The 24,657-nt window shown below is 47.3% G+C and overlaps 1 protein-coding gene across 6 annotated transcripts in view; it reads left to right on the top strand.

Annotated features, from left to right (window-relative positions):
• Window positions 1-23,951, top strand: part of pik3r1 (phosphoinositide-3-kinase, regulatory subunit 1 (alpha)) — a 40,645-nt gene extending 16,694 nt beyond the window's left edge. The window contains exons 1-15 of one of the 6 annotated variants that reach the window (XM_028972576.1): window positions 3,114-3,397; window positions 4,346-4,948; window positions 12,114-12,206; window positions 12,301-12,375; window positions 12,469-12,600; window positions 13,958-14,159; window positions 14,582-14,664; window positions 19,216-19,315; window positions 19,429-19,527; window positions 19,614-19,794; window positions 19,888-20,013; window positions 20,353-20,672; window positions 20,758-20,832; window positions 20,923-21,093; window positions 21,209-23,951. In XM_028972576.1, the coding sequence (XP_028828409.1) occupies window positions 4,621-4,948; window positions 12,114-12,206; window positions 12,301-12,375; window positions 12,469-12,600; window positions 13,958-14,159; window positions 14,582-14,664; window positions 19,216-19,315; window positions 19,429-19,527; window positions 19,614-19,794; window positions 19,888-20,013; window positions 20,353-20,672; window positions 20,758-20,832; window positions 20,923-21,093; window positions 21,209-21,398 (2,175 nt within the window). In that variant the 5' untranslated portion in view covers window positions 3,114-3,397; window positions 4,346-4,620 and the 3' untranslated portion in view covers window positions 21,399-23,951. Of the gene's footprint in view, window positions 1-3,113; window positions 3,398-4,345; window positions 4,958-12,113; window positions 12,207-12,300; window positions 12,376-12,468; window positions 12,601-13,957; window positions 14,160-14,581; window positions 14,665-16,524; window positions 16,952-17,912; window positions 18,099-18,149; window positions 18,317-19,215; window positions 19,316-19,428; window positions 19,528-19,613; window positions 19,795-19,887; window positions 20,014-20,352; window positions 20,673-20,757; window positions 20,833-20,922; window positions 21,094-21,208 lie in introns of those variants that run through there. The other 5 variants (XM_028972574.1, XM_028972575.1, XM_028972577.1 and 2 more) reach the window with 5 other exon arrangements.
• Window positions 23,952-24,657: the final 706 nt, after the last annotated feature.

The following is a 24,657-nucleotide window of genomic DNA, read 5'->3' as shown; positions in this document are numbered from 1 at the left end:
GTCCTCAACAGTCCACTGTCCACAGTCTCTGTACTTTTTGCAGAATATCAGACTGTCCTTGATGTTTTTCTTGGAGAGAAGTGGCTTCTTTGCTGCCTTTCTTGACAACAGGCCATCCTCCAAAAGTCTTCACCTCACTGTGTTTAAAGTTTAAAGTGAAGTGATTGTCACAGAGCAGCACAGCGCACAGTGCACACAGTGAAATTTGCATTCAACCCATCACCCTGAGTGAGCAGTGGGCAGCCATGATAGGCGCACGGGGAGCAGTGTGTGGGGACGGTGCTTTTGCTCAGTGGCACCTCAGTGGCACCTTGGCGGATCGGGATTCGAACCGGCAACCTTCTGATTATGGGGCCGCTTCCTTAACCTTCCACCACTGCCCCAAAGGCCACCACTACCCCACTCACACCTGCCTCCTGCCATTCCTGAGCAAGCTCTGCAATAGTGGCTCCCCGATCCCACAGCTGAATCATCTTTAGGAGACGTTCCTGGCGCTTGCTGGCATTTCCTGGGCACCCTGAAGCCTTCTTCACAACACTTGAACTTCTCTCCTTGAAGTTCTTGATGATCTGATTAATCTGATTAGTAGCAGCAATATCTGAGGCAATGCATTCCACTCTTCCACAAGTGCTACACGCAGTTCTGCCAGGTCACGTGGGGGTGGGGTACATTTACATTTACGGCATTTATCAGACGCCCTTATCCAGAGCGATTTACAATCAGTAGTTACAGGGACAGTCCCCCCCTGGAGCAACTTAGGGTTAAGTGTCTTTCTCAGGGACGCAATGGTAGTAAGCGGGATTTGAACCTGGGTCTTCTGGTTCACAGGTGTTACCCACTAGGCTACTACCACCCCAATATCCTTACCTGTGATCTCCAGCCTTATGCTTGTCAACACTCTCACTCTTCATAATATTCTGGAGTATTTGCAAATTTCCATAATAAAAATGAAAGCAGTAAACTTTGTGAAAACCAGTATTTGTGACATTCTCAAAACTTTGGTACATATAAATGACATGAATTATGGTTACTAGCTGAAGTTTTAATTTAACTTTATATTTTCTTATTATCTATATTTTCATGGCTGTGTACATAAAATAGTTTATGATGTGTATCCGCAAACAGTCAAATCCAACTCTTTAATGCAGACTGAAAATTGCATAAGATAAACAATTTCTTGCTTGTTAAACACACCTGCAAATGTGCATACAAGGCAAACTGGGTGTAAAGATGGATCTGTTTCATGCACGTTTTTTTCCACACAGTATCTGCACTGTTTTATTGTCTCATTGACAAGGCCTCGCGGGAGAGATTTCAATAACCTCTTTATGTAACATTATGATTTGGTCATGGTGGGCAGATGTTGGACTGTAGCCAATGTCAAAGTTAGGGGAGGGGAGACAGGGGAGCTGGACTGTTTTATTAATCAGAAGACAGCTCTTACAGTATGCATTTATGACTAATTTATGGTCATGGATGACTGTAGACTGCAAGGTTCATATTTCATGCTGTTTTCAGTCATGCGTATATTATATTACAGAAAAGTGCCACACCATGTAGCAGAGTACATGTATGGCATAAATGAAATTATGCATTTTGCAATAAGCATTTAAGACATTACAGAGAACTGTGCAATACCATGAAAAATACGATCCTTTTATCCCCAATGTCTGAAGCAAAATAGGATTATTAAAATTTGCTTATTTAAAACACAACTTTAAAACACAGCATATAACATTTGCATTATATTTTACCAATAATTTGAAGTTGTTTTACAGAGATTATAACATGACAGATGGCTTTCCTGGGTAGGATCTCGTTTTTAATCAATTGTCTGAATGCAGGGATTATATGGTCTAGTTGTTCAAATTTTATTTCTTTTGCCAGTGACAGGTCATTGCTCATTACTCCCATTCTGACACTGCACAAATGATGCTTGGATCTTCACTTTCAGAATACATCTTCAATGTGTCCATGAAAAAATCCATAAAACACAAGAACAAAACACACAAATACAAAGTGCAAACATCAAATAATTAGCTAGCAGGGGTAATAATATATATGAAACAATGGACATTTATTCCTCTGCAAACAGCACCCATTCAGCACGTGTTTGCTCCTGTTCTTTTTAAGCATTGAATAATGTGGACTTATCGCCTTGCATTGTTTCATCCTCCCTTCACCACAGATCTGATAGGAGATTTCCATGTGCCTAAAGGGCATGTGCAATACTTTCTGCCAGCCAGAATGTCTGTACTTGCCTTGGCAATTCAGTCCACTGACCTCCTATACAATCTGGCCACCCACATTCACAGTCATGTGCTTTAGATTTTGTATTCCAAAGGTTCACTGTGTACTTCGTACTGATTAGTGCCTGGCAGGTTATGATGGAAATTAGACAGTGGCTCAGTAACTCTTCTCTTAAATTACATTACTAAATTAGCTTGGTTAAAATAAGGAATACAATTTAGACCTAACTATTTCTGAAAGGCACGAGTTATAGAAAAAAAAACCCCAAAACATCTACTGAATGTTCATTGTCAATTTCATGTTTTCCAAATGCACTTTGATAGAATTGCGTGAATCTGATATTTGGCATTAAGAGGAAATTTGTGAAACACGTGTCCAGCGTTTTACCCATTCAAGGGTCTTTCAGGACTATTTCAGAAATGTTGAGGCTGACTATTCTTTTTTTGTTGTTGCTAGACAGTTACTAGACAGTTCTTGTACTATATTGCCATAATTATATTTTAAATTTGGACTGAGTAGCGTAACAGAAATAATAACCAAATGTTTATAAGCTGGAATTTCAGTGGCCATTTGACCGGGTTGACCAGTAAAAACTAGCCATTATTGCTTACTGCAGTAATAAATGGTGGCTTATCAACTCCTGATGCAGCCCATGTAAAACTCTGAACGACGAGAGGCTCCCCTCACGTTGGAATTATGTAACCGATGTGGGTGTTTCGCAGGCCAGACCGCGGCCATTCACAGGCACCGCGCAGACATGTTAACGGGCGGGGGCGGGGCGAGCGGCGCGGTGACGTCACCTGACGGACGTGGCTGTGGCCGACCGGAGCGCCCAGCCCCCTGTCTGGCTCGCGGTACGGTCGGGCGGAGTCGGCGGAGTAAACCGAGCGCGTACGAGCCGCGCAACTTACTGCCGCGTCTGTCGCGTCCAGCGTCGGGATAGAGTTGCGAGCGCTGCCCCGAATTACGGCGGAGCGTCCCCAGCTTACGCCGGGCGGGGGGGGGACTTTCGTTGCTGTTTTGTTCTTGTTTTTTTACTGAAACTCCTTCCTCCGGTGGGAAAAGCACGTCGCGTCCAGGCTGCAGCGGCGTCGCGGGGAAGGAAGGGACGCGCGTCGCTTCTGCTTTTCGCTGGGCCCCTTCTCAAGTAAGCGAGCTAACCGCACGGCTAGCCGAGTAGCCTTCATAACTCGGCGTGTAGCTAAAACAGCGGCGAGCAGGTCGAGTTACTCCGCGGGGGAAGTATTCGGCGGTGCACAGGCGAGTTTTTAGCGCATCTGAAGTTCCAGTTATTCGGCAGGTTGCCTGCTTATTGTGGTTTCTTACAGTAAAGGAATGTTCGCCGAATTAGAAAAAAAAAAAACCTTACTTTTTTATATACATATTCACACCGAATGTGCATAAAACTAACGCTCATCTGTCTCCATGTGTCGTATTGTGACGCTCGTCTGTCTAAAGCCGCCGCGAGTGTCCGAGGTTTCCGCTGTTCATTGTTCTCGCTCCGGCTTCGGGCTGCGGAGCTGTTAGCCGCTTTAGCTCCGTTAGCCGGTGGGGCTAATTCCCCTGCGGGACTTCACACTTTTTTTTTATTTAAACAACTTTCCGCTGAGAGTATTTGTACAGTTCAGGACAGCAGAATTATGCCCTCTCCAGTGTGGTTTCTAAACTAATTTGCTTTTAAATGAATAAAATACATCAGGCAACGTATTCGTTTGGCACCTGTAAATTAATTTTGCATTGCGACAGGTTCATGTAATTAATATTTTGAGTTGTTGGAAGTAATTTTATCTTTCTGTAATCGTGTATGTCTGTAAAATGTGTCAGTATATTTTAAGTGTTTAGATGTATATGTTTATAATTAAATCTAAAGATGGCCATTCCATTTAGAATATCTGCAAGGTATATTGCTTTTTGGTAGGGGTTTTATATGACAATGTAAAATTCTGCATTTACCGCATCAAATAATATCTGTGTTTAATAGTATAATGAATAGTATAATGAAACTGCTATTTTCTTTTCTTACATGTACTTTGTCTGTGCATAGAACTTTCCCCGAAGACGCTGTGTATAAAATGGCTTCTCCTCTGTCTTGCAGGTTGCCGACGCATTCGCTCGGCCTCTGCCGCAGGCCTTGTGCAAATGGGATCTCTCGGTCTGGAGCACCTTGAGGGTGCGGTGGAACGCTGGACTATTAGTATGACCTGAGCGCAGAACAGAACCTTACGAGTAGCACCGGAGTACGTTTCGTACATTTCACGGTCACAGTCTACCTGGTCCATAACACAGACTTCGAAGGACTGCTGTGTTAAAATAAACTGCATTTCCCAGGACTGTTTTCTGTTGGGAAACACCTAACGAATCTGTGATATCATGACGAGTGCCGAGGGATATCAATACCGTGCTCTTTATGACTATAAGAAGGAAAGGGAGGAGGACATTGACCTGCACGTCGGAGACATTTTAATAGTGAGCAAAGGTGCCCTGTTAGCCCTTGGCTACACTGAGGGTTTGGAAGAGAAGCCCGAAGACATTGGGTGGTTACCTGGCTTCAACGAGACCACACAGGAGAAAGGAGACTTCCCAGGAACCTATGTAGAGTTTATTGGGAGAAGGAAGATCTCGCCGCCAACCCCCAAACCGAGGCCACCCAGACCTCTCCCAGTCGCCCCAGGAAGTCAGTCCAAGCCTGACTCGGACGGTGAGCAGGGTGAGTGGAGTGTATCCTATGTATATAGTGTAATTACATGTCCCTTGCAGTACTTTTTTTTTTTTTTTTTTTTTTCTTCCCAGAAGTAAGTTGTTCCTCGTGTCTGTATGATGAGAGGAACAGAATGGGCCTCTGTCAGAAACCCTTTGTGTTATTAGATCAGCTTGTCAGGCAGCCCGGAAAGCCTTGTGATGCTCCCTCAGAGATGTTGAAATGGGTTTTTCCATCTTTCGCGCCTGGCACCCCAGACAAACATTTGCACTAAAATTATTTATTTATTTAGTTTTCTTTGTGTCCTGCTTTAGAACTCGTCGTCTAGGAGAAGCAAACGGTGCATTAAGTTTTTTTTTTTTTTTTTTTTTGCACCATTCTGGCACCTTTGGGTTATTACAGAAGAACTGGTTTAAAGAAAAATGCACACCTCCGTCTTCAGGGCCCGTCGGGCTTTAATAACAGCCTTCATGCTCAGACGCCACTGAGCTGTACAAAGGCACGCTAGTAACAGCTTTTTTCGTCTGGGGTGCAGGCTGCTGCTCCTGTTATTTCGTGGATGAACTGCAGTGCCTGTGGTGTGGATTTCTGTTTAGTTTCCGAACTGAGTCTAAAGCTGCACGTGGTTCGCCCAATTCATGCTCCCACCAGAGGCGATAAACGATTGGGCCGTGCTGTTTCCCGTGCTCAGCTAGCAACCAGAGGCGTGCGTCAGCACTTTCAGCCAATGCACGTCGCTCTCACATCTGGACCTAGGCTGTTGCCATGGAATCTGGAGTCGTTTTACAGCCTCGCTGCTCAGAACACAATTAAGGATGAAGGCAACGGGTCATCTCTCAGAAGCTCCTAAGAAGGGCTCGATGGCACCGTATTATTCGGACAGAAGACTCGTGGCAAAATGCAGCACGCAGACACCTCTAGCGCCTGGCCTAGGCGAGAAAAGGCGTTCCATTTCCCACTGAAATGGTACATAAGGGCTGTTTTGTTTTGCGTGTGGTGTCAGGTTGGACCCATTTCCATCAGCTCCGCAGTGTGCATGTGATGAGTGTTGGGGTGGTGCGGGGCTCAGGCCGACTACAATTGCTGCCTTGATAACAGCGGCGGTATGTGTTAGCCCCGGCTGAATGCTAACCAGCCATAGAAGACAATTCAGTTGGCCGAGTTTCAGTTCCCGGCACGTTGTGGAGCGGCCGCACCTGGTGCTGACCCAGCTTGGGTTACATTAGCTAGAACTCAAAAAACATGGATAGGGGAACTGGTGAATAAATGTGCACTTAATATGTGTTGTTTTTTCCCCCGCTATTTACTTTTTGTCTGATCTTTTTTGCTTCTGCAGTAAACCCTTTTTTTTTTTTTTTTATTTCCCCCATTCCATCAAGAAGTTCCCTAAACTTCTGCTTTTCTGCGAAAGTCTGTTTGGCTTCCTGGTACCAGTCAGCTCAGGTTTTGCAGTCCGGCCATCAGATGTTGCTTTTCTTCCAGATGTTTGTAGTGATTGGTGTCTGATGAGCCATTGGGCGCTTCTCAGTGGAGCTTGTGGGTTCGAGCGTGAGCCGGAGGAAGAATAGCCCCCATGTCTGAGACACCAACGGGCCCAGAGACCCAGGGTGCTGTGACTGCCGGCTGAGCTGGAGCTTCAGAGCGCCTGTGATTTATGGGCCTCCGCTGAAGGATTTGGCAGATCCCTCCCTCCCCGCCAGTTCTATCCCTTTCTCCTTGGCAAGGCCCAGGCACCTTTTTTCTTTTACGAAATGTTTTGCTAATGTTCTTGGGGTCGGCCATGGAAGGAGAGTATGAGAATGTGAGGGGAAAGCAGGGGGTGAAAGAGCAGAGGAGAAAAGGGGCCTCCGCTCCTCCTCCATGGGCTCACTCCTGCGCCCTCGTTCTTTCTTTAAGCCATGGGGGTTGGTTTCAGACCAGCAGATGTGGAACCAGCAGCCCTTCCCTGCTTGTGAACCTTTTTTTTTTTCTTTTCTTCTGAGAACTCTCCAGAATTCATTCACTGTTACAGTATGAGCATTTCTCATGACAATTAACATCGCGTTCTTAATCTGTCCACATTTCAAAGCAGGAATATTTGGACCCAGACTGTGACAAGGAGCATTCCCCCCCCCCTCTTCCTTTCCTAAGGCAGCAGAGCCAGCACTGGATAGAACAGGTTTTGATCTCTGATAGCCATGTTCATTGCAGCTGCGAAGGAGAACATGGGAAGGTCTACTGAAACCCTATCCGACGGCACTGGTTTTCCCAGGCACTCGGGCCTCCGCCCCTAACCAGCCTTGCTGACGTTGCCACGGGCCGTTAGCTTATGCAAAGTATCGTAACCGCTCGCCACCGTTCACAGGTTGTTATTACGACGTCATAGGTACTGTCTAGCGAGCACACGTGAACCGCAGAACACTGCTATAATATGTGGAAGAATGCTCTTTTCTATCTGTGACACACTAAAGATGCGGGGGTCATAGTTCACCTTGGATATAGAAGTGCAGGTGGTGATTTTGCACAAATGCGTGATTCATTTGGGACTCATTGTTAGCAGAACGAACTGTACAGTGGACTAAATATAACACATCTGGTCTGTTGGGACAAGAACTGGTTGCTTCTTGCAAGCATCTGCGAAGTCTACGTGCAAGGAAACTTGATACCTTGTGTGTGTGTGTGTGTGTGTGTGTGTGTGTTTGTTCACTTGTTCCCCTTCCCTGCGTTCTGTAAATCATGATCAGTCTTTACAGGTTTCCCACATAAAAAGTTTTAGTTTAAAAAAAAAAAAAAGAAATGCGTGCGTTCGTTCGTGCTGCATTTCCTTGAGTGCGTATTTAAAGTTCCGAAAGTGCAGCATGGGAACGGCCTGGTCCGAGGCCTCCGTTCAAAAATGACGTTATTCTCTCTGCAGCATCCGCCCTGATCCCGAAATGCTCTCAGAGCCGCATTTGTGGAAAGACGTTTGGAAGTTCTGAACCGTGCCCTTAGTCACGGCGGTGGGAAAAAAAAAAAAAAAACGAATGGGAACCAGTAGTGGCGGCTTTTGGTGGAAGTATAGCAAGGGGGAACATGCTGCCATGTTGCATAGCTGCTGCCTGAGATAATGTTGCACGCTCCTTTCTGGGGCCTCTTAAGCACGCGGGCAAACATCTGCTGCACTGAGGCATTTTCCCCCGTCTTTCTCCCCTCCAAAGCCGAATTCCTGCCTGCTTCTCACCAGGAAATGGCATTTTCCCCCTCTGCCTGAACTGTACAGTCAACTGTGGCAGGTTGCGACCAGCAGACGTCTTTGAATCAGGACGCTTGTCCCCGGCGTCGCGTCCCAGCAGCTGGGGGCCGCGGTGCGGGCGGCGCCGGTGGCAAATGGCTGCCTGCACAGCCACGGCAGCCCAGCTGCGTGAGACAGCCTTGGCCTGGCCCGCTGGGCAGAATTCATTTGGTTGTTTGGTCGTGGGGGGGGGGGGGACTTCCCTTGATGTGACCCCGTTTTCGTGGCAGGGGTCTCGCACATGAAACGTTGCGGTTGCATAATATGGATCAGGACCTGTTAAATCATTCCCAGAGGAGCCCAGCCTTTGGACATGCAGAGGCTCAAAGTGAAAGCGGTTTGTGGGTGTACGATGCGTGTTTGTGTCGCATGCCATCATAACGCACATGCAAGAACCGGGGGGGGAGCCAACCCCTCACTAAGCTTAATTTGAGGTAACGTAAAAATCGACGCACGCTGTAATTAGATTTTCTCGTTTAAAGGCCCCTCAATCGGTTCCAGTAAGGGGTGGGTTTTACGGGGCGCTGTGCGTGAGAGCGTGCACATGTGCTTCTCATTACCCGCTGCCTCCAGAGGCTGAGCCCTGAACCGGCAAAGCCTCTTACTGCAGGCCGAGCATGTCTGCACCCGGGATTACCGCAGCGCTCGGGGGAGAGAGAGAGAGAGAGAGCGGCGGAGAGGTGAGTGAAATCTGAAATGCGAGCACCTTTTCAAACCCCCGGCCATCCACTAGAGATTGTAACCACAGTCTCGTACGTGCGGATCCCTCCTGCGTCAGTGAGAAGGCTTCCTCTGTGCGGCTCAACAATGGGTCCTCATCTTTCAGGCCTGGCTTAGACAATAGTTCCTCCGGTGAGAACGGGAGGCTGCAGCTCGGGCAGTGGTGCTGGTGGAAGGTGGTCAGTCTCCTGCCGCTTCTGAATTTAATTATTTACGTGTTTGTATATTTTTCGTTTGCTACTCTCATTTTTGCCCCTCTGCAGTCATGTATCAACTTGTTCTCTCAGAACGTAGCATTGGGGCTAATCTCAGGACAGACGTTAGACTACAATATTTTTTTTTAAAAATTGCGTTGAAAACCTTGGGAAAAAGGTGGTTGTAGCCTAGTGGGTAACACACTCGCCTATGAACCAGAAGATCCAGGTTCAAATCCCACTTACTACCATTGTGTCCCTGAGCAAGACACTTAACCCTAAGTTGCTCCAGGGGGGGGACTGTCCCTGTAACTACTGATTGTAAGTCGCTGGATAAGGGCGTCTCATAAATGCCGTAAATGTAATGTAAATGTAACCACACTTAAGCATAAACTCTCCTGGCAATATTAACTGGTTTTGCACCTTCTAACCTCTAGGGGGAGATATATGGTCATTTTTTTGGCCGTACTTGCCTTAGATTTTTTTTTTTTTTTGTGCAAAATTTAAAGTGCAGACAAAGTTGTGCCATCTTTGCAGCCCATGCCACTGCACAGTCAGGCTTTGAAATATTTTTTTTTTTGCTCATACATTTTAACAGCCCAAATTACCAGTTATGTTTAGAAAAAAGGCGTTAGCTGCAGCATGATGAGCACCTTCGCCTCTGCGCTTGAAAACCTAACTTTTTTTTTTTTTTTGCTCCAGACAAGTGTTTAACAATGAACAGCACAGTGGCATGGTGCGGCGCAGAGGAGCTGCACCCCTAATTTTATCCAGCCCCGGCGGCTATCTTTAGGCCTGCGTTAACCTGCGCGCCGGCCGCAGACTGCAGTTCAGCCGGTTCAGACGTTGCGCATCAACTGGAGACTGTTCCTCCGTGGCAGCTGCGCCGACTTCCCCAATCTGCGGTTGACTGAGGCCTTCTGGGATAGGGCAGGGAGGGCTGCCAAACTCTCAGGCCTTGTGCAGGTTCGCCTGTGGGGGCCCTCTTTCCTCCACGTGTTGCTAGGGTAACTGGAGTTGGAGCAGCTCATTTGATTGGCTATGCTCAGACTCCCTTGTGCTGGAGGTTTTTTTTTTTTTTTTTTGGTTGCCTGTGAGGTGGTGTGCCGTGTCCTGCATGTGAAACAAATAGGGTGTGTTCTGATAAACCCTAATTTTTCTGCTGTGAGTATAGCCTCTCATTATCTTGCGGTGATATTGTTTTTAATTGCTTCCACCTTGATCTAAAAAGCTGTGGGTTGGTTTGGCTTTGGGGGAGGGGCCATGGCGACTGATGAGTGAAGGGATGTGGAGTTATTATTGAACAGAATACCACAATACAATCAAGCCCATAAATAAATCTTTCACAGTACTGTTGGTTTCGTGACACTCCATACATCGCACGACTGTTCTCTACAATATGGTCATGATGAATGTATAACTGGTTTACTAAAATGTTACAAAAAACAATGTTTTTATAGTTTTCAGTTGCTCCCACTAGATGTAGGTTTAAGGGATCAACTTAAACTTTAGTATCTAGATACTAGATAGCAGTATACTGGAAAAATATCACCAAATCATGTATCTTTTTTTTTTTGGTCTCTCCCCTATTAGGTTACTGATAGCAGTTCCTGGAGAGGCGGTACTGAGACGATTAACGATTCCTCTTTACCCCTTTTCAACTCGCTGTCCCCCCCCCATCCCTTAGACATTTGGGGGCAGCATTTGCTGGCGGCTTTCTGAGGAAAAACTTCACACCACTCAACCTGTCAGGCCACCCTCCTTCCAGTCACCCAATACCCCCCCACCAAACCTCCCAAAGTGATACTGAGAAGAAACTCAATCTTACCCCAACAACCGCGTGTCTTTCTTCAACACGATGAACTTGTCCCGCAAAAAAACATCAGAGAATCTAAGTATAAGAATATAACGTGTATGTTTCGTGTTCCATTTTCCCCTCCTGTGTGTTGGAGAGCCCCATTTGGGGAGATTTGCCCGGGAGCCAGTGCAACGACCACTCTGGGCCCCTGTGGGGCCTTTAAAATATCAGCTTGGATAATTTTAGGGAGGCTGGTGAATTGGGGTTCTCAGAAGTGACCAGCAGCAGTGTAGGGTGTCTGGGGCAAAGGGGTGAAGCTCCCCAGGCTTCCAGATCTCTATATGAGGAAATCCCCGCCTTCCACTTGACTAATCTGGCTTCGTAGAAATTGACTGCTCAGACCTCATGACGGTTATGACTGCTGTAACAAGTGTGTGTGAGTGAATGAGATGGGCAGATTTTGGTGGACCCCTCACGTTAGACCCCTTTCAGTCAGGACTACAGTCAAAAGTGATGGGAGAAGTCTTTTCAGTCCGGTGAAAAAATTTTTATTTTTCCTTTCGTTAGATTTATTTATATATATATATATATAAGGGTCCTAGACTTAAAAAGCAGAAGTAAAGGGCTTCCATTCATGATAGACTCGCAGTCTGAATAAAAACAGTGTTACAGTCGGCCCTTTCAGGCAAGTGGTCCTTTTTTTTTTTTTTTTTTTTTTAAACCACACCACTTCAGTGAAGCCAGACGAAGCCGGGTCGGTCTCGCCGCTCTTTCAGATCCACACCTGGCCGTGGAGATCAGAGGCGTGTAGCCGGGCCGGCGTGTTAGCAGCTTGTTTTCTTAGCCCTCCTGCCTTGGGCCCTAGTGCTACGTTAATGGCCTCCTACTGCTCCGCACTTCCCCCTTTCGTGAGTCCCTCGCTTGTGCTCCGTCTCAGCCCGTCACGCCACCGCTGGCACCCCAACCAGCTCGGATTCTCCCGAACGTTCATACCTCGGTTTTGCATGGGCGAGGAGAGAGGAACCCGGCGTGTGCGCCCTTCCTGTCCCAGCGCGGTGCCATCGTCTGGATTTAGCGAGTGACTCACTAAGTTTGAGGAGGGGTGCGGGCGGCGGCTCCTGCACTTTTTGGCGGAGACGCCGTTGTCTTCTGCCGTCTGACACGCAGCAGTCGCTCATACACCTTCTATTTTCTTCTCTCCAGTCACCACACTGCTCGATCTCACAGAGCAGTTTGCGCCACCCGAGGTCACCCCACCCATGCTGCTCAGACTGATGGAGGCTGTAGAGAGGAAAGGTGGGTTCTGGCACAACTTGGCCTCTGATGGACACGTTCTTGTTTTAAATGGTGTAGCGGTAACACCAAACTCCTTATTCCACATCGTCTGCAGGTCTGGATAACCCAACGCTCTACCGCACATTCACCGCTGGAGGAGGACTGGAGGTCCGGCAGTGCTTTGACAGTGGTGAGCAAACGTCATCCTCAATAGCAATTAGCAAGACTGGATGTGCATGCTGACTGTGAGTCGATTGGGTTTTTTTTTTGGTTTTTTTATCAGACGCTCCCGTGGTGGACCTGGAGCAGTTTGATCTGCAGGCGTTGTGTGATGGTCTGAGGCGGTACTTGCAGGACTTGCCACAGCCAGTCATCCCCAGCTCCGTCTACAGTGAAATGGTACACATCACCAAAGGTAAATGCCGAGCTTCTCTCTAGTTCACTCTGTGAAATGCACGTCTGGTGACTAAGCACTGTAATGAGGCTCTGATTTAAATAATGGGTTCTTGGCTCGGGGATAAATGCTGGTCGTTCAGCCGTTCTGTTCAATTTGTCAAACTGAGCCCTTCGCCAGAGCAAACTGTTCTTTAGGGCTTTATAATGCTAATAATAGAACATTTAAGAGAACATTTTATTTGCTCCTATTATGTTTAATAGGATTCAAAAGTAGGGCGAAATTTATTGGCAATATTACAAGGTTTTATTTATTTATTATTTATTTATCATCTGCTTGAAGGCACTGTTTAATAGTAATAATCATTTCATGATTTCAGAAGCCTTCTTACAGAATCTTCAAGCAGTTTCATTACCACATGCGTAAAATTCGTATTTATTCTGTATGTATGTGTGTGATGGTTTCACTCAGTACACTAAGTATATTATATTTCTCAAACTTTTATATTGTAATAAACCAAGAAAAACTCAAGTCTTGGCATGCACCTTGCCATGTATGCCACAGGGTGGCGCCGCTTATTTGGGGTTTTGTTACATAGCGGCCGTCACCACTGGTGCCATGTCATCGTGTCATCTGCTCCGTTGGCCTTTAGAACGGCGTGACAGCCGTGCGCTTCTGAGAACCATAATCCTTCCCGTTCTCCGCTGCCTGCCGTTTTACCGCGGCTTTCTGGAAACGCAACACTGGAGCCGGCAGATAATGACGTAGCTGAATGTTAGCCGCCTTTTGTGTCTGTGCATGCGTGGTTTTCTTATGTCCCTAAGCTGGGGGGAAAAAATAAATAAATAAAATCAACATTAATTTGTACATGCCGCCCATGGCGGTTCAGCCTTTGCTGGGCTCAGCAGTATATTTCCTGGTTAATGATTGGAGGTGGAGAACCTATCTGCCCTTGGTGCTCTATTGAACACAGTGTCCTGGTACAGCTGTACGCTGGAAGTGTAAATATCTTCTCTGCCTGAGAGCGAGAGGTGTGTTTTTTTTTTTTTTTTTTTTCTCTCTTTCTCCTCCTCCCTTCTTTCTCTCTCTCTCTCTCTCTCTTGCTCGCTTTCCACATCTTCTGCTGTTGAATGTACCGCTGGGTCACATGGCCCACGGCAGGATGCGTGTGGTTAATGAGAACCAGAAAAAAAAAATCTTTATCTGCTGCATCTGTGTACCTTGTCCTTGGTCCGCTCAACTCATCAGTGCAGTCAAAAAAAAAAAAAGATATTCTGAAACATTTTCATTTATTTATTTTTAATGGTTTTTAACATCACATCCCAAAATCATGTGCATCTGTTTGTCTGTAACCACCCCCCTCTGTCTCACCCTGCAGAGGCGCAGAGCTCAGACGAATGTGCCCAACTCCTGCGGCGGGTGCTGCAGTCCCCAGCCGTCCCCCCACAGCACTGGCTCACACTGCTCAGCCTGCTGCGCCACTTTGCCCGCATCTGCCAGAGCTCGGCCCGCAACCTGCTGAGCGCCCGCATGCTGGGCGAGATCTTCAGCCCGCTGCTCTTCAGACAGCACGCCACCAGGTGGGCGCGTACACACCCAGCGATCTGCATGCCGCGTTTCAGAGATAATCGGCGTGTTGTACGCTTGCTCGGATGGAGCAACTGATGGCGTTTGTAACAGTGATGCAGTGGGTTCCTAAATGCTGTGACTTGAGCTAAATATACTTGCTCTTTAGTGCCATGGTGAGGGTTTTATTTATATATTTTACACACTAGATTAGTACAAACCTAAATATAGCTATAAATACCCACAATATGGCAGCAGAGAATGTCACATTAACCACATGGTGACACGGCCACTGTTTCCACACACACTGTGCTCTGCCGCTGCAGTGTGATGCTCTAAGCCTTGTGCTGCCAGCCCACACACACCACACATACACAGACACACACGCACTGTCTGAAAGCCTGAGTTTGACCTCCTGCCCTTCTCTTCATTGCAGCTGCGAACCCAGCCCTGATTCCCACGTCAGGATCATTGAGGTTCTGGTGAACAGTGAGTGGGGTGACAGCCAGGCAGCTCCAGGTAAGAACGCAGCGTGGTGTTGGTGTTTGTCGGTCGTTAGGTACCGTTTTGTTTCTTGCGTAAGCTGAGAGAGAGCTGTACTTTGCCACACCACATGTCCCAGCAGCGAGAGAGAGGAAGAGCCGGTTGCATCAGGAACCGCAAATCATACAGAACATGCAGCTATTATTAGCAGCCATATATAGATGTCCTGCTTCAGCAGAAATGTAACTTTCATCTTTCATATTCTCCTTTTCGCTCTCTTCCCTCACACACACACACCGATAGCCCTTTTCCCACCAGCCCAGAGCCGCAATGGTGGGCTTGTGAACAGTGCAGGTTCAGAGCTGAATAACATTTGCAGCATTTATCACACACTTATCCAGAGCAACTTACAATCAGTAGTTACAGTTGCCCCCCTGGAGCAACTCAGGGTTAAGTGTCTTGCTCAGGGACACAATGGTAGTAAGTGGGATTTGACCCTGGGTCTTCTGGTTCATAGGTGAGTGTGTTACCCACTAGGGTAGCCTACTACCACCCAGTGGCTACTAACCATCTTCCACCGGCTAGAGAGACTGCAGTGCCACGTCAGTACTTCACTCAGATGGACAGGATTAGGTGTTTATGATCATTCTCCTACTACATTAGTTCTTTTTTGTGCATTTACAACATATGATGAAGTGATTGTTTGTTGACCAGCAAAGTGCTAATGCTACACTGGAACCAGTTTTCCTGGTTCAGAGCCATATAGCTAGCTGTCAAACGTTCTAAAAGCAGCCCCCAACCTGCTTTGGTGGAGAAGGCTGAGGCTGCCTCAGGGTTCTGATAGTAAGCGAAGTCTGTAGGCTGCATCTTCCTGTGTACAGTGTGTTCATACCAACTGAGAGGAACACATCAGAATTTGTCTGCGGCCTTCGCCGATAGCGTCATAGTTAACCAGCAGCGTGTTGCAGGCAGCCGCGGTGCTGCCTGTCACACGTCAGCACTGAGCGCTCTCATGTAGGTCAGGTTGTGAAAGAGGACACAGATTATGTGTTAACGCCTGCGTTTCGACATAAGGATTGACCAGGGCTTCCTTATTACCTCAGAAGCTCATGGATAAGGTTTGTGTGTGTGTCCCATTTTCGACGTTTTGTCCCGTATCCAAATACTGATAGATTGTCACATGTTAAGACATTTTTTCATCTGCCTGTACAGTTTCTTTTGTGTATGGGGTATTAGTGGGCCCGTTGTGGTGATTAGTCATCATTGGAGTTTTTGGCCTGTAGCAGACATCTTACAATCAGTAGTTACAGGGACAGTCCCCCCCCCTGGAGCAACCTGGCCGAGTTTAGGTGTCTTGCTCAGGGACACATTGGGAGTATGTGGGGTTCGAACCTGTGACTTTGTGGTGTTCTGGTTTCATTGGCGAGCGTCTAACTCCCAGCCCACTTTTCTGTAATCCCCGGCGAACACGTTCTCACCATCTCCCACACCGACCCCCTCCTTTACAAACGCGAGCATGTCTGCAGAGGACACAGAGGAGTCGGTTGCATTTTTGATCTTGCGTGGTGGGACATCCACATGTTTAGTTGTGCGTGAGTGTGCCGTATATTTCTGTTGGTGCCGGTGGGAATTGGCGCGTGTGTGTGTGTGTGTGTGTGTGTGTGTGTGTGTGTGTATAATGTCTGTGTGAGCGTGCCCGCTCCCAGTTACAGCTCTATTTTAAGCCTGTGGGTGAAAGGCCCACTTAAATTTGCTTGGCTACAAGGCCGGGGGGGGCCACCAGGCGGCACAGAGCGCTGCTTGTCGGGGTGCTTCCTGTGGGACTGACTCCGACCCCCCCATCCTTCTCTCCAGACACACACCCCCCCCGCCCCACCCCCAATGCCAAACGCAGAGTGCCCAGCTCAGCAAATATTTGAACCTGAGCAAGTTAATCATGAGACTGAGCCGGTGAGCCGGGAGGGGGCGAGGAAGAGTGAGGTGTTGTGAGAGACGCTCCGAGACTCATTAGCCAGAGGCCACCTCCCGCAGGCAACCCCCCCCCCCGGCCAGAAGCGGGACACTTAGCCGCAGTCACGTCGCCCCACCTGTTCATGCCGTGGATTACCTGGATTCTGTCGCTCGGCGCCGCCGCACGTTGCACTTGACGTGACGTGACGTGACCTGACCTGACGCGAACAGACCGGAATAAACTGCTCAGCCGGCGCGGAACCGGAACAGCAGCTCGGCGCCCGCCGTCCGATGGATTTTAGCAGAGAGGCGTGCGTTTGCGGACTGAGCGCCGCTTGCCCTGAGGCACAACTGAACATGCACGACCTGCAGCGTAAGTGTGCAGTTCTCGGTGCGGTCCGAATTATTATTTTTTTATTTTGCTGGCGTGCGTGCGTCACGTGTGCTGGCACCTCTTTAAGAAAAGCAGAACTTGACAGTGGAAACCTTGTTGAAATCAGTGATCGACTGACAGGCCATTCAGGTTTACCTTTCACTGTAACCATGGTAACGTCACTTGCCAAAGTAAAACAGAGATAGACGTGGAGGAACCAGACTGCGAGAAGCAGGGTAACCAGTTTGGCCCAACATGCCTGAACATCTCCTCAAGGATCTATTTTTATTGCCAGATCGATTCTTTTCAGCAGTCCGTTGCTGAATTTGAGAGGATTGTCTCTTTGTCGATCACTTTTGGTGGTTTTGGCCGCTTTTTCCTCCTGGTAAATTTTTTGAAAATGAATTTTGTTTTAAGTGGGGACGGGAGTGGGGGCTGCTCGTGGCGGGCCAGTCACCAGAGATGGGTACTGGCATACGATGACAATGCCCACGTTCCTCTCGGCCCTTTTATAAACCCACTACTGAGAAACCTGGGCTATTTTGAGGCCTGGGGCAGACATGCGGGAGGAGGGGGGGGCAGGGTGAGAGACCTCCCCCCCCCACCCCAGTCACATTCTGGGATTAGACATTAGCGGCGCGACTCTGACCCGGCTGGGACGGCTACCGCTGCCGGCCCCCGCCACCCTGCCTACGTGCCGGGACTTCTGTGCGCGTGCCAGCGGTGGGAAGGGCCGTTTAAAAAGAACAAGCGAGAGTGTCGGGCGGGGGCGGCGGCCTCATGCGGGGGGAGGAGGGGCCGGGCCAACCTGTGAGAGAGGGAGATGGGGAGGGAGGGAGGGAGGGAGGAGGAGGAGCAGAGCGAGGGAGAGCTCAGTTCCTAGTTTCCTTCGCGGGAGGATGGTGCTCTGCTGCCGTGCGCCTCTTCGACGCGGTTTTTAATTTTTTTTTTTTTTTTTTCGTCGGGCGCCTGCGTCAGACTCGGCTTGATGAAGGGCGAGAGCGGGAGGCTTTCATTTCACTCCTGCTGAAGGAGCCGAGCCGGCGCACTTTCACAATGACATCATTGAGCTCGGGGAGCGCGAGATGCGGCGGCGGACGAGGGGGCAGGAGCGCTCGCTGACAGCCCTGCCATGCGATTGGCTGTGGTAGGTGATGTAACGTATTCTGCCTAGCACTTCTCGCCGCGGCGTGACTGCGTGCAAAACTCATGCGGGGAAGCGACGGCGCTCACAGACGCCAGGCGGGGACGGCGGCGCGAACATGTGCCGCGCCACTTAAACGCCGGCTGACATGGAGCAGTGCACTATTGCAGACTCCAGCTCGGGGTCAGACATGCTGTCTTACATTGAGATGGACCCTCCAGGTACGGCCGTTTATTGGTGGTGGCCTTTTTACGTTTCCCCCTCCGGCTTGTTGCAGGTCGAGGGCGCGAAATGAGATTTGGCAGAATCTGCCCTTAATCTCGGTGTGCCCTTTTGCTGCCTGTCTGTCTGTCTTGATGCGTTGGGACGGTTGTCCTGTCCGGTTTTAACTGGTGTGTGTGTGTGTGTATAGAGAGACTTGCGTCTGGTTGGGGCCGTGTTTGGTTAGCGGTTACATTGCGCAGCGTCTCGATTAATGCACATTTAAAAAAAAAAAAAGCAGAACAGCACAGGGTATTTTAAAAATAGCCTGCCTTTTCATTCGTGCAGCCCCACCCCTTTTCTCCATGGCGACCGAGCAGCTCCCCCCGATTCCGACCATTCATACCTTGCCTGGCTAACGATTTGTGAATGACTCTTAATGGACACGCTGTGTGGCGGGGCGGGAGCGAGCTGAGGAGCCCTCAGCAAAGTGTTCATCTCATTGCTGCGGGCAGTGATGTCACTGGTTTTTCTAGATGTTTCTGTCTGAATCGGTTCCCAAAGATGCGGCTGTTGAGTGAGACCCTGTCCAATATGTGCCGCGGTGCTCTCTGGTCTCCAGATTAACATAGAAATGGCTCGTGCTTTAGTTTAATTGCCACGGTTAATGTTGCCCATTTCCAGCATCTGGTGCGATGCATAAATGAGGTTGTTGTTTTTTTTTTTTTCTCTCTCTTTTTGATTGAAGTGAAAAGAATCACTGAATGGTGGTCATTGTTTTAAAAATAAAATTATGTGATTTTATTATTTGGGCTTTACGATGCATCAACTGGCACACTCAGCTGTTGCATTGCATGTTGTCATCGTGCCATATTTAATCCCATGGAAATTTAACAGCCCCGGTCTCTCTGTCCCACAGCCCTACCTCCAAAACCACCCAAACCTACACCTGTGATTAACAACGGTATGAACAACATGGCCCTGCAGGACGCCGAGTGGTACTGGGGAGACATTTCCAGGTAAGTCCACTGCGAGAATCAGCCATGCAGCTGAGTGACTGAAACAGGAAATGAAGGTTGTACCACAGCGCTTCACGGTCGGTAACAGCCTGCGTTTCATCTTCCTCTTGCAGGGAGGAGGTCAACGAAAAGCTCAGAGACACCCCTGACGGTACTTTTCTGGTCCGTGATGCCTCCACCAAAATGCACGGAGACTACACGCTCACGCTGAGGTATGCTTGCACCTAACAGCTGAAGCAAGCCTGTCTTTAGTCGCGAAAGAACTGGACTGCAGTGGGCTTTATCATTTGATCAACAGGAAAGGCGGCAACAACAAGCTGATCAAGATCTTCCATCGTGACGGGAAGTACGGCTTTTCGGACCCTCTGACCTTTAACTCTGTCGTGGAGCTCATCAACCACTACCGACACGAGTCTCTGGCCCAGTACAACCCCAAGCTAGATGTGAGGCTGCAGTATCCTGTATCAAAACACCAACAGGTTAGGAACTGTCACTGGACCTCACTGGATTAAATCGAGAGGAAAAACGCTTTCTGTTTCTGGTACTGAAACACATTTTTTTTTCTTCTGCAGGATCAAGTGGTGAAAGAAGACAATATTGAGGCTGTGGGAAAGAAGTTATTTGAGTACCATCAGCAGTTCCAGGAGAAGAACAAAGAGTATGACAGGCTGTATGAAGAATACACAAGAACATCACAAGTGAGTTGTTTTTTTTTTTGTTTTTTTTTGGGATGGATGGGACAAAGTGAAATGTATTTTTTATTCACAATGTTGGTGGGAAGTAGTGGCCATCATATAAGCTGTAGTTATTAATAGTAATTGTTTTTGTGACTTCAACTCAACAGCAGACAATTTTTTCAACCACTTTTGAAAATGTGGTTGTACTGGACATTTAGATTTCTGAACTATTTCACGAAATCAAGTTGGCTGTTCACTAGAGGATGTAGGACTGGACTAGTTAAAAGTTAAGTGGTTCTAATTGATGGAGGTGTTTCCATGATTAGTTACAGTCTTTGTTTTTTTGGGGTTTTTTTTCAGGAAATTCAAATGAAGAGGACTGCAATTGAAGCCTTCAACGAAACAATCAAGATATTTGAAGAGCAGTGCCAAACCCAGGAGCGCTACAGCAAGGAGTACATCGAGAAGTTCAGGAGAGAGGGCAACGACAAGGAGATCCAGAGGATCATGGTCAACTACGAGAAGCTGAAGTCGCGTATCAGCGAGATCGTGGACAGCAAGCGGCGCCTGGAGGAGGACCTGAAGAAGCAGGCGGCCGACTACCGGGAGATCGACAAGCGTATGAACAGCATCAAGCCTGACCTCATCCAGCTGCGTAAGACCAGGGATCATTACCTCACGTAAGTGTCTGACCTTCTTCAGAGCGTGTTCCCTCACTGGTGATTGGTGGCTCTAATGGAACTTCTTCATGTTCTTCTTTGACAGGTGGTTGACTCAGAAAGGCGTTAGACAGAAGAAACTCAACGAATGGCTGGGCATCAAAAACGAGACCATGGAGGAGTGAGTATCTTGTGCTTCATTTAGGCACCAACCAAATGGATTTGCTTCCCCTGACCTCGTGTCTGACGTCACCCTTCCCTCCCTTTGCAGTCAATACGCAATGGTGGACGACGACGAGGACCTGCCGCATCACGACGAGCGCACATGGAAGCTGGGCAACATCAACCGCACGCAGGCCGAGGCGCTGCTGCGGGGGAAGCGAGACGGAACATTCCTGGTGCGGGACAGCAGCAAGGCCGGCTGCTACGCCTGCAGTGTTGTGTACGTATTTGTATTTATTTTCCCTCTCTCTCTCTCTCTCTCTCTCTCTCTCTCTCTCACTCCCTCTCTCTCTCATTGCCACCCGTTTACATGAGCTGTCTGTTTACCTTTACAGTGTGGACGGTGAGGTCAAGCACTGTGTCATCAACAAGACGCCCACTGGCTATGGCTTCGCGGAGCCCTACAACCTGTACAACTCCCTGAAAGAACTGGTCTTGCACTACCAGCACACGTCACTCGTACAGCACAATGACTCTCTGAATGTGACTTTAGCGCACCCAGTATACGCACACCAGAGGCGGTGAGGACTCATGAACACACCCCTCCATGGGACTTTTAAGATGGGTGCAGGCTGTCCGAGATGGGAGCAGAACGGCCTCAAAATTGAGGATTCCTCTGCCATGGCCAAAGGATGGATGGAAGGAAGATGGAGGGGGAAAAGTTGGCCAATTTTTTCCTCTCTCAATATAGGACTCGCTCTGTTCTGGGATGAGTGAAAGACCTAAAAAAAAAAAAGACTACATTTCAGCCTCTTTGAACAGTGCCGAGCCTGAATGTAGTTCTCTTTGTCTTGTGTTCGTTTTTTGCTCGAAACACAAAATGAAGGGGAAACTGCTGAACTTTAGCTTCTTCTCTGTCTTTCTCCATCCAAAAATGGAGGACATTGGAGGCCTTTTTTCCCCCAAGATGGTGCTTGTTCATATTAAACCTTTACCCGCTGGAATGTAAAAACAGAAAAGAAAAGTAGGTAGCTTTCCATCCTCCCATGTCAGTGGAGTGGACATGTTTCTAATGTCCATCCACATGCCTCACCCATCATTTGCTCTCTTCAGGTTTTTGTGTGTGTGTGTGTGTGTGTGTGTGTGTGTTTGTGTGTGTGTGTGTGTGTATGTGTCAATGTGACCAAAACTCACAGTATCTGAACTTTTTTTGTTTGGGTGCTCAACGTTTAACGAAAGGACAGACCATAGATCATATGTAGCAAGACGGCACTTTTCTTTTTGTTGATGTTGTGAAAGCGAATGCTTTACTTCTGTTGGTCAGGACTCCTCCGAAAGGCCTCGTCTCTTAACGGAGCGAAGACGAGAGGTGGTGGCGGGATAGTGGCATTTCACCCGTAGGCATTACCATGCAGACTCTACAACCTTTTTGGACTTTGGTTGCTTCAAAGAACCGTTCAGCAAACTGCAACGGAAACCCTTTCGCTGTTCACATACAGAAAACGCTGCAGCGTGTTTTACCAAAAAAAAAAATTAAAAAAACATTAAAAAAAAACACAAACACACTCAGTTCAGTTGTATTCTGACTGCTATGCAATTCTGTATGTCCCTTCTATCAGTAAACTGTTTTTATTTTTCATGTTGCTACATATAATATAAGCTTGTTTTAACTGCTTGAAGTATCTTTATTTTTTTCCATGTCAGTATCTAAGAGGTTATTTTAAAGTGTCAAAATGCCAAGAAAGACCGCTTCAGTTTTACAGACTAAATAAATATAGAGTACTTTATTACAGATTATTTTTTTGCTAACATCACTGAGTAAAGTGGGCCCAGTTTCCCATAAGCATTGCGCTGCTAAGAAATGGAACAGATCTGCAGTGCTTCCAGGAAGCTGTGCTCTTTTTCTAAGGCAGAGTCTGTTGCGTTGTCAGTAGAAACCTTTCTAAAAAGACATGGTGGCTCTCATTTTTTCTTTGGGACAAATGAGCATCAGTTCTTCTACAATTCGCCGCGTCCCTGTGCGTTCCTGCCTTCAGTACCATGTGGGCAGACAGAACAGAGCTCTTGTGAAATGAATAGAAATTGCATGATCGGTTTGGAGATTCCTTGGCCCATGTAGAATTTTTTTTTTTTTCCTTTTCTGTATCAGAAAATGTTTACATGAGTGAATATACTAAATTTGATGGGTCCTGAATGCTTGTAGCCATGCTGGGCACAAATGGGCAATCTTGCTACCAAATGCCATTAGAGCTTATTGTACCAGCGACTTTGCCTGCTCAAAGTGAAAGAAAAATAGAAGCTGCCAACCTGACCACGTGACCGTCTCTTCTCCACTGGCACTTGTATATTTTAGCTCTTCAAAAACATTCAGTGTCCATGATAAATAGGCTCTGCCTTTTAATGTGAGTGTATATATGGTATATCATAGTGGCAGCAAACAGGAGTATAAATAAAGAAAAACATGCTTAAGTTGCATTATGGGCATCAATAATCTTGATTAGTTACGAGAAGTCTCTGGCACTCTTGCATTGCGTTCAGTCCCCGTATAGACAAAGAGTTAGACGTTTTTTTTTTTTCCCCTCCCCTTCTTCATTACTAGGCCTGATTGCCTTAATATGATTTTGACTATTTCTGTTTTTTGAGGAAGAGTTCCTCCTGTCAGCACGGTTGCAAATTTAACCCTTTGTCTGTGTTCTTTTTACCTTTTGGTTGGAAATTTAAAAACTATGACGGTGAGTTATAGTCTCCCATCCTCCTTGTTTTCATTTAATGTGATTTTAATAAAGTCAGTGTGTCAGTCTATTTCTCCCCAGTGACAACAGACTGTAAATAATTTCTGGTGAAATGTCTTTTTCTGATTTCAGAATGACTTTGGTTCTCATTTTTCAGTTGAATAGGTTGAGTTGTGGGGACCGGCTAGTCTTAAACAAAAATGAAAACGCACACAAAAAAAAAAATACTAAGTGTCCCAGTTCTTTTAAAATATTTTGCCATTGGTTTACAGGAAACTGTGAATGATGGTCACAGAAATACTGAAATTGGAATTTGTCAGTGTGTCCTCATTTTAAGTCTGCTTTAAACCTGTATAGGCTTTGTTTAAAAAAAAAAAAAAGAGAAAATAAAATATTTTTCACGAAACCATGGTTGTGTTTTGTCATTGCAAACTTCATTGTATGGGACCGTTTTGGCCAACATGCAATAATGTGAACCTAACCTGAAGGCCCTTTATCAGTTGGTTTTGGAGCGTTCTGCGGTTATGCAAACTTGCGGTCTGGCACTGTTGCACGCTATTTGATGTCACCAGCTAGAAGAGGACACAAGGTGACAGAACTTTTTGTTCCTGCACTACATACACATTCTTAACAGAGCTTTTTACATTTATGCACATATTGTTTCAACTGGCCCGATGACCATTGGCCCAAAGCTTTCCTTCATCACAGCTTGGATTGCAAACTAAGTGCAAATCCTGTGTGCTTAGATTAATGCTATAGCTGGAAGGTCAGCAGGTTTTCCTGTATTTGAGCATCAGTGTTTATTCTTTTTTTTTTTTTTTTGCTGGAACAAAGCAGTCCTATCACGCGCTCGTCTGGAGAGCAAAGTCATACACCCATGTGGGCCAGGCTCGAAAGCATGAAAACCTCTTCAGGGCCGTTCCAGGAATGTGGCCTGGAGAGAAGTATAAATCACACGCCGCACCGAGTGTGCGCTGCGCGGCAACAGAATCCCCTGCAGGTCCCGGGGTCAGTACTTTCCAAATGTGTGATATGGCATCTGTGAGACCCGAGTCATTTCAGCTACACTTGCGATCTCCTACAACAATGTGGAGCCCAGCATGCAGTCCTGC

Source organism: Denticeps clupeoides, chromosome 3 (assembly GCF_900700375.1).
Source record: "Denticeps clupeoides chromosome 3, fDenClu1.1, whole genome shotgun sequence".
Classification (NCBI taxonomy): Eukaryota; Metazoa; Chordata; class Actinopteri; order Clupeiformes; family Denticipitidae; genus Denticeps; species Denticeps clupeoides.
The sequence above is the reverse complement of the archived record's forward strand: the minus strand, read 5'-3'. Positions and strand labels throughout refer to the sequence as shown.